We start from the raw sequence: 12,343 nt of genomic DNA, 5'->3' as shown, positions 1-12,343 counted from the left end.
TAAACTTGTCTTTCCCAGTACCTTATAGCTATATATGTAGCATAGGGAAGGCTAGATGGTGATTTTGAGTAATGGTGAAGCTAAGCGTTTGTGTGACACTGCTGCTTGTAATTTAGCTCCAGCGTCAGTGACCACTTGAGTATCGCCTCATATTAGTGCTGTCAGTGATTACCGGGTATATACATCCACAGTGTGAGAGACTGTGGCCCTCCAGCTGCAGAGGAGTTACACGTTATACAATGACTTGTATCTGTCACATCTTGTCCGCACCTACATGACACAGTGCTATAGTGGTCAGGAAGAGGGTGCGTCCTGTGTTCCGGGTGTAGCAAGATGGCGGCTCCCTCAGTTGAAAGTAGCTCCTCTAAACAAGTTCTGCGGATACTGGCGCTGCATGGTTACTATCAGAACGAGCGCAGTTTCTGGGAGAGGACCGGGGCTCTGAGGAAGAACCTAAAAAAACGTGCAGAGATCGTAATGATCAGTGCACCTCTAGTCATCCCATGCACGGGTGAGCAGAATGATATAACACGTCACTTGTGTCTGATTTAGTATGACCTATTGGCAATTGTGATCTACAGCCCCTGGAAGTAAATCGTAGAAAATGCATAGATAATATATTGTATACAATACGACTTTTAAAACTTCTATGTATGTTCTAAGTATGTTTGGTTAGTTGGTATTTTGAAATTGGAGAAGTGGGTACTGCACTTAGTATGAATTGTAGGCAGCAATGCTAAGAGGGACACTAATAATAAGAATGTAAAACTTATTAAAATATTTATGTTCTTTGTCTAACAATAGTAAGATGCTATAAAAGTGCATATTCGTGGCTAAGCTCATTTTGGCAAAACACATTCACTATTATACATGACCTTAGACAGGAAAACTTGGTTCCATAATTATTTATAGTAATAACATTTATAATAATGACATAACACCATTCCCATTCAACTGGCCATCTAATTTCCTGTCATAGTGACAACCATAAACTGAAGTGTAATAACCCATTCTGTGGGACAGGGACCCTTCAGTACTACCACCCAGCCAACTACACCCAAAGGTCCCGTTAACTGCAACATAGATTGTAACAAATTCAACTTGACAACTGCATATAGCGTCTCCATTGTTTTAACTTCATACTGTATTTTCATTTCAATTCGTTTTTTGTTTTTTTGTTAAATAGAAAAACAAAATATATCTTTTTTAACTACAACTGTAATGTATGCCACCAGCTTACCAAATAAGGCTCATTTGGGTGCGGCTCACAAGTCAGCCCTTGCTAGATATAAGCCCCTATACCTGGCAGGGGAGTGCATCTGATTTGAAATGCATCTTAATGGTGTTTAAAGCACAAAGGTCAGTGTAGGACCTGCATACAATTAGATGCCCTTGATGCTGGGATACAGGCGTAAATGTTTTGATTAAAATATGAACCAATACATCATGTTTTCATTTTGCTAGATACACACAGATCTGCAGTGCTAAGGATAAACGTTAACAACAGTCTTTTGTTTTGTATACATATATGGGCATTTATATTGCCATACTGAGCATAGGCTTAGTTCTTCTCTAGATTACCATATATACTTATAGAACTGTGTCTGGCATTCACCTTTAGCAGCCCCTATGTGCTCACTAGTAATTAGTTCCCCCAGGTCTTGTGCGCAATAGTATAGGTTTATATTCAGGGCTGCTGCTTACAAACAGAATAGTAGAAACTAGATCACTATGCAGAGAAAAGGAAAATATCCTGGAACAAACAAAGGAACCAGTAATATAAGCAGCAAGAATAGTCTGAAATAATACAAAAATCGGGACAGGCAGCTAATAGAATCATCAGGGTCACAAACCATGGTCAAAGTTGTCATGCAGGGTGAAACAATGAGCAGTCTGCAAACTGAAACAGAACACAATAAGCAAACGCTATAACACATCATGTGTCAATGGTGCAGGCAGTCATATATACCAGGAGAGACCAATCCTTGCAGTGGACCAATCAGTCATCTTCACACTGATTTAATTCTAAGCAGCTGAGAAACACTGAAGTCAGAGGGATGTCATGACAACCAATATACACCATTTAAACAGTATGACATACACAGGAACACCTGAGCCTGCAACTATTTCTATTCCAGACTCTGCCCCCAATACTGACAATAGCAAAGTTCACATGTCATTGACCAACACAGCAGTTAATACAATTAAACATTCTTTTTTTTTATACCCTCTTGCTCCTAACTGGATGGGATTGCCTCTGTGTGTTCTGCCGGAAAGAGGGGGGAGGTGAGCGCACCTTTTTATTTTATGTGATGCTGCTCACACTTCACTCTCCTATCAGCGAAGGGCTTATAACGTCCTTAAATTCCACCTTTTCCTTTACATGGGAAATCTTGTTGTTCCTCCTACTAACCATAAATAACTGAGAGATTACATCACTTGCTATGTGCAGGAAAACACCATATAAATGCAGAGTCATCTAAGCTGCACAAAGCACCTGTATGCCGCTACTCTGCTCCCAGTATTACACTCTGTGTATGATACTAAAGTATTGTGTGCTCATAAAATTATTAGAGAAACATGTGAGCATCAACAAATGTTGTCATCTTCTACTCAGTGGAAAAAGTAAGAAATATTTGAGGTAATAGTGGTATGGGTCTCTCCTGCACACTCTGGGCCTCCATTGTTACACTATTGCCTAGTGGTAGTTTGTATGCATTTTTGTAAATATCCATTTTCTGCATATTACATCATAAGAAGTGAAGGAGCTGAATAGTCTCAGTTTGTGGCTCCTAATAAATAACATACATTTATGACCTTTATACATTGCTTTTGCTCACTCCATAAGAGTATGCGATTCAGCTAAATTACATGGAGTGACAAAAAATCATTGCAATGGCTCAGGTCAGACAATTCCTTGTTTCTCAGTCGAATGTAATTGTAATTTCAATTTACTGTAATTACTCTAAAATTCTAGACTACCATGCACCTGGATTGATCCAGGTAACACCCCTAAGCCATGCTGCACCTATAATCCTATCCACCAACCCCCATCCCCGTTTCTGCTTATCTTCCTATTCTAATCTGAACAAGCTCCCCTACAGCAGCCTAACCCCAGCCCTATCCTAGCAGACCACTCTTGTACCCTTACCTGAATGACATCGAGGGAGAGTCGTATACTAGGGAGATGGATTAAGCGTATAAGACTTCCAGCAAGAAGCACAGATATTGGTGAGAGCAGTATTGGGCACATATAGTTAGCAAGACTACTCTACAGCAGAACAAATCTGAAAAGACCGCAAGAGTGGGGTTTCAGCAGCGATATAAGAGCACTTACATTATGTTGGCACTGCTGATTCGTATATGTTAGGATTCCAGTTATAGTATTCTGTTTGTGATATGGTGGGCACTGATAGGTATATGATTTTGCTAGGCAGGGGCATGCTGAGCTGGGGGGCATCTGTCCCGTGGACCGATCCCATAGTGGGCTACCTTGGGCTGGGTCACTGGGCCACCTTCATTTTTTTTGCTTTAAAATATTTCTAATAGGCTGCTGAGTTGAGTGTTGCCCCTCAGGCTAAAATATGCCAGCCCTCCCCTGTTGCTAGGCATAGTATGCTGGGTATAATGTGTTTGCATTACATTAATGTGACATTCTCTCAGTGCCTGCTAGACCCCACCTTGTATAGAGCTGTCTCTAGGGCTTACTCTATATGCATTACCGACTGCATAATGACAGTTTTTCTGTTCTCAGTATGTAGAACAATACATTATTCATAATTCATGTGAATAAAGTAATAAAGTGATGTTATTTAAACTATGAACATTTTCTATATGTTCATTGTCATACTTTCGTATCCAGTCTCTGTCTTGATTAAACCTCAACCACTGTTGACATCTGGGTCTCTCTGCATACAAAGGTCCACAAGTGTAACTTTCATGCCCCTGCAGCACTGTCAAAGAACGCTGCTGATTATGGCCTGAATAACATTGTTACAGAGTCTGGATGAACATTCACATACAGAAGGTAATCAAGTGTTGTCCTGGACACCTAGTTGGTTCCGGAGTACAAAGGGAGGCACTCCCTGGTCTGGCTGAAACATTGGTGATGACGGAACATTATCACTGCTGTTACCTTTCAGGTGGCAGAGACTGATATACAGTTTGGATGAAAGCCACAACAAAAATGGGGGGAGGTTAATCTTTGGGTCTCGTCCTAATAAAAGTGATGCTAATGCTGTTAAATTTTATGTTGTTCTCCTAGTGTTTATGCCCTAATAATAAACTTAGAATTTTAAATTACATTTAAATTGTAGCATTACTTTGTGCTAGTACCTAATTTTCCAATTGTTAGATTGCTATATTATATAATAATATGTAAAATACATTATTCATTCTAATCTGAATCATTAATAGCAAAGCTGACTCCAAGGTTTAATCTGGGTGCTGGATATAAAGGTTAACTACCCATGGTATATATGACGATGATAAAAACAGGAAAGAACTGTTTGTAATGACATTTTGTATCCTCGCCCCAAATCACTTCTTACTGCAATAGATTAATGCTGGCTTTGTTTCTTCATGCTCATTTACATACTGGAGCCAGTGACATTAGGCAGGAAATGCCAGCAGAACAGAAAGATGGGAAAAGAACAAAATGCTAAAATAAACATTTTAGGAATAAAGAGCAAAAACTAGTAAAAGTCGCACCATTCATTAAACATGCAAAGTAAAGTGTTAGAAACCTGTTCACTGACAACATAAAGGTGTAAATGGTTTAGTAGGATCACGTTTTAATTTTTTTTTTATACACTTTGTCTTCCAAAATGCTTGAAAACCAGTCATGTAACTGACCCGGTAGCTATGTGCAGGATATAAATGCAGAGTCATCCAGGGCAATATTTAGCCAGTGTTTGTTTACTTACAGATATGGCTTTATTTGTGGTATAATATAGGTATGAATACAGGGAAAAACAAGCAAAAATATAGGACTAAAATACTTTCAGGATTCTGGCATTGATATTATCATGAAACAAGTGCCAAATGTATAACACTTCAATTTTTATTTGGATTCAACATATCTTAGGTCTAAACTTAATAAAGTTTATATATGCATTTTTCCTTACTTGACTTTTTTTTTTTTTTTATTGTACAAAGTTCTTTCCAACTGGGAAGTCACTGTTATGAAATGTTTTATTGCCAGTGCATGTGTAAATGAGCAGTGACATCTTTGTGCTATGTATATATATATATATATATATATATATATATATATATATATATATATATACTTTGAAAGTATAACCTATTTGGGAGAGATGAGCCTAGTTGCGTAATACTTAGGTGGTTTTCCCACTGCAGAGGGACCCCAGTGATGATATCATCTATACGTCCCCTTATATGGCCACAGTTAATGTTCAGGGCAGTGCCAGAGGATGTAATTTCCTGGAGGCAATTTAACTGTTTGCTGGGAAATACATTGGAACCTGCTGCTACCATTAACATCCCAGAAGCAGTGAGCCCCATGATGGAAGCCGAGATATATATATAGATATGTACCTAGCTGTCAGGAAAAGATTCAGCATTCCTTGCTGATGTTTGCTTATGTAGCTGTAATATTTAAGATCTGCCTGTGGGAGATGGCATCTGACTGGAAACCTAATATTCAAGTATTATCTGCACAATGCTGGAAGACTAAACGGATAAAGATACAACTAACAGACCTTCATTGTAAAACTGAAAAATTCCATTCACTTACATTCCCATTACATTTTTCATACCGCCACTTCTAAATTTCCATTTCGACCACTAAACTGAAGTCATTCACAAAAACACATTATCAGGAGTTTTATGTCCTGTATGTGTGCATTCGTTATATATCTCTTAGAATGTTCATGCAATCTTAAATTATAGAGGTGGAACCACAAGACTCTCCAAAATGTGTTTATAAGAACATATTAGAAACCTATTCCACCTCTAGATATTTTTTTTTTTTTTAACTCTTTATTTAAAGAGGAAACAACAGGAAAAGATACAATCAACACGATTGACATAAAAACATTAATATTCAAAATGTCTCCTCTATGTTTTATATTTTTATATCTGTGGGGAGGGGGAAAGAAAAAGAAAGGTTGGGGGGTAGGGAGGCACAAGTTTTAGTAACAATATAGCTAACAAATAACTAAGCAAGCAAACTTGGGACATTGCTAGTAAAAGCTAAGCCACACACTTATATAGACTACCAAAAAGGAAACTGGCATACAATTAGTACTCACCAGCTGCGCACCATCTCCTGCCCGGGAGATCCGGAGGCGGCCCAAGAGCTATATTCCAGCTGCAGAAGTGGAAGCCGTATTGGATAAGCAGCTACGGCTTTCTAGTAAATACCACGGGGCCCATACTTTATCGAAATTGTCTGATTTATTGTGAAGGTAGCACGTTATACTCTCCATGCATGCGACATGCCTTATTTGGGACCTTAACTCCTGCATAGAGGGAGCCCTAGGGTCTTTCCAGTGTCTTGCAATTAGAGATTTAGCCGCTGCCAAGATATGGGAGATAAGCTTATTAGAAGGTCCGCTCTCATCTCTAGATATTTTAACCTTGTATTATAGCAACCTTATACACTTCAGGGGCAGCCCTCTAACCGTCACCAGGGCCATTACCCATAATATCATTTTTTGTTAAAACAATGCATTTAAACAAAGAAAGAGGCATCTATCTGTAATAAGATGTCAACAGACATTTTAAACAAGTGTTACAAGATACAACAAAGCCCACGCTACGGGTTTCCCTGCTATAGGGCCACCAGTCCAGGTAAGCAGCGTTGCATCAACAAGAATCCATAAAGATAAGTGTTTTATAATTCTCTTTTTGGTACGCACATATATTGGAGGATATTATCAGTATAACTCGCTATTTGGTATGACAGTACTACACTATTTCTGGTATTTCTCCTTATCTTTTTGAATATACCTGACTGGAGAGAATATAAACGGGCCCAGCTGAACAACTTAGTTTTTATTTGTTGATGAGCCCTGTTGAAACAAAGTTCTGGTATGCTTTTTATCTGCACCTAAATGGTATTGGGATCTATTTCCTAAAAATACTGCTCTATTTAGCGCCCCTGTATCCTCTTTACGTTTTTTTATGTCGACATTACAACCCTGTACACATTTTACGTCATTTTATGTCAGCATTTTGAATGTGTAGACATGGTGACATTATGACTATGGACATTTTGATTACATCCCCCAGAACTTAGGAGTATCCTAGACACCATCTGCTAAGATAAGATGATCTCAAGTACATATCTGGTGCATCTATATATTGATATTGGTGGTAACACTATCTAAAAATTACTTTACTATCTGGGCACCTCTGTCTTTTACTAGGACCTGACAAGCAAAGGGTAACAGACAGTCACCACCTTATACTAGGAAGGAAGCAAATAACTGATTGATCTTCTGTACCACTGTTCTATGGTTTTGTTTTGTTTTTTTTACTAATCCCTTCTATAATTTTGTCTGGTGACTTTTTATGTACACCATATACTAAAACAACATTTGATTTGTCTTTTTGTGTATTTTACCTATTTTATCTATTGTATATGAACCCCATTTTATTTAATCTTTACCTAATGAAAGTATAAAGAAATATATTTATTTCATAGCAATTTGTACAAATAAGCCTTCTGTGACCATACCTGCTACAAGCAGCAGATAAACAGCCAGTTTGAAGCGCTAACATTTTTCTTGTTGTCTTTTCATATAAAACATCTCTGTGTGTGTAAAAATTCCTGTTGTCATCTCTGTCTGCTCCACTCTTTTTCTCCCTTCAAAACAGAGTATCAATATAAATCAACAAAAACTAGTCTAATTAAATATTTTAGCTAATGTTATACCAACCAAAGTGAGTAAAAGCAGACAATAGCTTTGATTAGCCCAGCAATGGTAACTAAACCGCTACTGATCAGGATTCCTGAAATATTATTAAAATATTGTCTTCTTTATAAAAAGAATCTCCCGATAAGCTTAGGGAGCTGACAAGCTCCTTACAGTAATGGGAAGAGATGATTTAAGGATACTTACAGAAGACATGCCTTTCTTTTAATCAAATGATGCAATCAGGCACAAGTTCTGGAGCGTGTTGCCTGTCTGTAGCCCTCCACAAGCACACAACAGTGTCGTTGGGTGGAACTAATACACTTGAGCTTGTGCATATGCTTTAATTTGCACCAGATCCAACTGCTTATCATCGCACTGAGTTGTTAATGTAGCATAGGTACACAGTTTTTTAAAAAAAACATTTTTATTGATGAGATTGCCTGAGATGCGGTGCAAAAGCCTGTGTTGGGGGCTTGGGCCTTTGCACCCTTCCCTAAAGGGAAAGGCACAGTTCCTCACCATTCCCAGAGCCATAAGGCCCCATAAAGGTCACGTGTCTTTGGGATACAAGGCTTGAGTGGTCCCCTTTACCCAGCGGTAAACCGAAGGGAACTGGTTCTTCAGCTCCCCCCATAAAGAGAAAGCTTCCAACAACTAGGGGAGAGGGTCACCCCTAAGGGTCTATAATCAAGTCCCATTTGTGCAAACAAAAAGCGTAAAAAAAGTACTAAGTGCTAGTCATTCAGTAAAGGCCAGGACCAAGAAATAACAAGTGATGCTGGGATAACGAGTGCATTGTGCTAGTGTCTTAATCTGTGTAGGGTGAGGGTTATTGTCCCAGCACCAGTGCATTTTCAGGTTATACTGTCCCCTGGAGGCACACACACCTCAGGCTCCAAACACCACCGGCCTTCTGGCATCAGACCAAGCAGACCCGCCCTTTCAGGAGAGTGTCGACTCCCCACCTACTTACTAAGACAGATACTACACTGGATCTTAGCCAAAAGCCGAGAAGCATAGGTAAACATACAGGTTTCATTATAATGTGCTATGAAATATATAGCATTATAGTATATAAAGAACTGCGTGGGGCCAGAGCTGAGCAGTGTATGTTCGTATGCTACCCAAATGGTGGCTTAAGAGACTATATAAATGTAATTCCCAAGGTATATCCTGGTTTTCTGTTCCATAAAAAGTTCAATCCTTGTCAACATTTCAATTGGTTGAATATAAACTGATTTGTATTGCTGTATGCAATATAACAATTGTCATCTCTCTTAGATACTGACTCCAGAGAAGAAGGTGGAGATGATCCACGAGAGGACCCCAGAGCCTGGTGGTTCTCAGACCCTGAGGAAAGTAGTTTTAATGCCATGGAAGATGCCAAGTCCTGTTCAGGCTTAGAGGAATCCCTGAACGCTGTGGCCAAGGCTTTTTCAGAACTTGGGCCCTTCAATGGCATTTTGGGTTTCAGCCAAGGAGCTGCCTTGTTGGCTATACTGTGTTTGTTAAAGCAGCGAGGAGATCCCCGCTTTCAGTTCGACTTTGCGATACTGGTTGCTGGATTCAAAAGCTCGGCATGTGACCATGCAGAATTTTACAAGGAACCCATCACTGTACCTTCTCTTCATGTTTATGGTGACACAGATCGTGTTATTCCAGGAGAAATGAGCCAAGGGCTAGCCTCCCATTTTGTGGATCCGGTTATACTCACACATCCAGGAGGACATTACATACCAGTGTGCGCTGCACAGAAGAGAGTATACTTTCCATTTTTGGATTTGTTCCGTAAATAAGTTGAATGGGGGAGGGGAAATATTTTACTATTGAGCCTCATTGACTTGACACTGCAGGAATTGAAGATGAAATGTAACGTCTTTGTGGCTGATATACAGTTTGTCTTCAAAGCAATGATTTTTGATTAAGGGAAACATTTCACAAAGTAAAAATAAATATAGCACTGCGTTTTACTGCACAGAATAACACAGGACTGTGAAAAAAGGTTATTAACCAGTTTAGTGCTGCATGGGGTTGTTGCCATACACTATAGGCCTTCTAAGCATTTAATTGGACCCATGGAGGTCATTCTGTACTCCAGGCAACCTCATCATATGTTTTCAACCTATTTGTTAGCGTGGTCCCACATCCATCTATATTGCCCTAGGAGCCCCAGTTTCACATACAGGGATGGCCATACTTCAAACATTATCACATCCGTCACAGGCGGTGCCTCACAAGTAAATGTAATGCTCTCCTCCATCCCCTCCCTACTCTTCCTTTAAAAAGCTTATTTAAAGGTTCATTTCCCGTTGGCAATTAAAAAACTGAATGTTAAATGTCAGTTGTGTACAAACCATTGATGTGAAAAATGAAAGCTAATTTGTGATGGACTGCTGCTTTAACCCATTCAGCATCAAAGGGTCACACAGCAGAAGCTATAGGTAATGTTGTTTATTGTCTTTGGGATCTTATTGACTTACTTGAGTGGATTAAGAATCTTTAGGATAGTGTAACGAACTAGATTACTGCTCTACGTTTTACAAGACAGAGGCACACATGAGTTGTTCTGTAAAATATATTGAAAATGAAAGGAGAGCAAAATCCCCAAAATATTTACAAATACATTTTGGCATGGAATGAGATTTTAAAGATATAATCTAAAACAATAGCTTAGAGCATACTTTTGTATTAAGTAAACCCCTTTCAGTTTAGTAGATTTGAGTGATTGTGTCCTTTGTTATAATAGCAATAGTCAGGTGTGCATAGAAAGAAGAAGGGGAATCCTGTGTTTTGGGGGTTCTTGTTTGGTTGTTTTAGACTTTCAACAAAATTGCTGCAAATTTTGGCAAGTTTGAAATGCAAGAAGCTTCGTTGCCACTTACTGAATGCACCACTGGTAACCAGCTAGATGGTTTATAGTATGAACCCTTCAGTTTCACCAATATCTCATCATAAAAGACAAATATTTTTTATTGATCTTAATCAGAATGTATATTATGTATGACCTAAAGATCCAAAATGTCACACATGAGGGTATTTCTTTTTTTTTTTTTACTTGTACTTATGAAAGCATGAAGGGTCTAACAGCTACTGGTAATTGTAAAACATGGATACTCTGGGCTGACACGTCCTGAGTGTTTAACCATTAATGCTGAGCAGTACTTAAAATCCTCAGGTCTCATAGTTAAAACATAAGGGTTGATAGGTATGCTTATACGCTGTTATTTTGGACCAATAAACACTTTTTGGGGGAATTAAAATATGAAATGTTATTTAAAGGCTTATCAGCCAAATAACTGCTAGTATCCCTGGCATTGTTAACGTGAGGTCTGTACTAGAAAGCCTGTTCTATACTTAGAAGGCTATCACCCTAAATCCTATGGCATTCTCTCCCATATCATTCTCATGCACCAGGATGACAGAGACTACTTGATTGCTAATTATAGACTTAGGGAAAACCATTTCTTGAGGTAGAGGTCCATAAACTGGGTGCCTGAATCTTGTCCTGGGATCCCCTGATTGTCAGATGTACAATATATTATATTGGAAGTCACTGACACCTGAGGTTCCCTTTGTGCAGGGGGAAGGTTCACTTGAAATGCTCTAACTTGACATGCCAGCCTATTGTACTGCATATTAACTCATGCTTTCCAGATAAATGTGAATTTAAAAAAAAAGGGGTTACGAAATAAAACCGAATAACATAAAAAATAAGTAGAAATACCGACACCCATATACATTTTATTATTGCCCACAACCTACATCAAATCACCAATATAAGGTTTACTTTGTTATTCTGGTGGCCACACCAACGCAGCCTGAATATATGAAAAGCTGTAGGGTAATGATATTACTTTTTATGCCCCTAATTTCTTATTTTTGCTCCATACATGCTCCGTTATATTGATTTAAACCGCTGACCTACTTGCAGTGTTTGGCTGATCATAATTATTTTTATATCCTTTGTGACCATTTACCCCCTAGTTCCAGCCTGTAAATTCAAATGTTATCAATAAAAAAATAATAATTACACTACTAACACATCACGAGCCAATGGTTTTGTTATATATCCCCTTTAAATATCAGGCAGATGAAGATATGTCGTGCATGTAGAATCTTAGAAGACGCACATACTATACAACAATTTAAGGGGAAAGAAAGATTTTAGCACAATTTGTCTCAGAACAAGCAATGCTCATGGGGTAATATCACATAATTGCTGCTTTTATGGAACAGGTTATTTTATCATAATGGATCATTAGTATATAATTTGCATCTCATTTTCACTAACGTCTTTTATTTGCAGTATGTACATTTAGCTCCGTGTTACCATCGTTATTTTATTTTTTTCTTTTAGCTGAATGTTACACTGCCATTGACAGGACATTAACTTAGGTTACCGACAACTGTGTATCTCCGTAGGGCATGGGTTTCTGAAAGGAAATCTATCATTAAAA

At 38.5% G+C, this 12,343-nt stretch overlaps 1 protein-coding gene across 1 annotated transcript; it reads left to right on the top strand.

The window, feature by feature from the left end:
- Positions 1–227: 227 nt before the first annotated feature.
- On the top strand, positions 228–9,763 carry OVCA2 (OVCA2 serine hydrolase domain containing). The gene is made up of 2 exons (XM_075196688.1): positions 228–511; positions 9,168–9,763. Exons 1-2 carry the CDS (start codon positions 334–336, stop codon positions 9,680–9,682), a joined length of 693 nt encoding a protein of 230 aa, XP_075052789.1. The 5' UTR covers positions 228–333; the 3' UTR covers positions 9,683–9,763.
- Positions 9,764–12,343: the final 2,580 nt, after the last annotated feature.

The sequence above is a fragment of the Mixophyes fleayi genome, chromosome 2 (genome assembly GCF_038048845.1).
Source record: "Mixophyes fleayi isolate aMixFle1 chromosome 2, aMixFle1.hap1, whole genome shotgun sequence".
NCBI lineage: Eukaryota > Metazoa > Chordata > Amphibia > Anura > Limnodynastidae > Mixophyes > Mixophyes fleayi.
The sequence above is the reverse complement of the archived record's forward strand: the minus strand, read 5'-3'. Positions and strand labels throughout refer to the sequence as shown.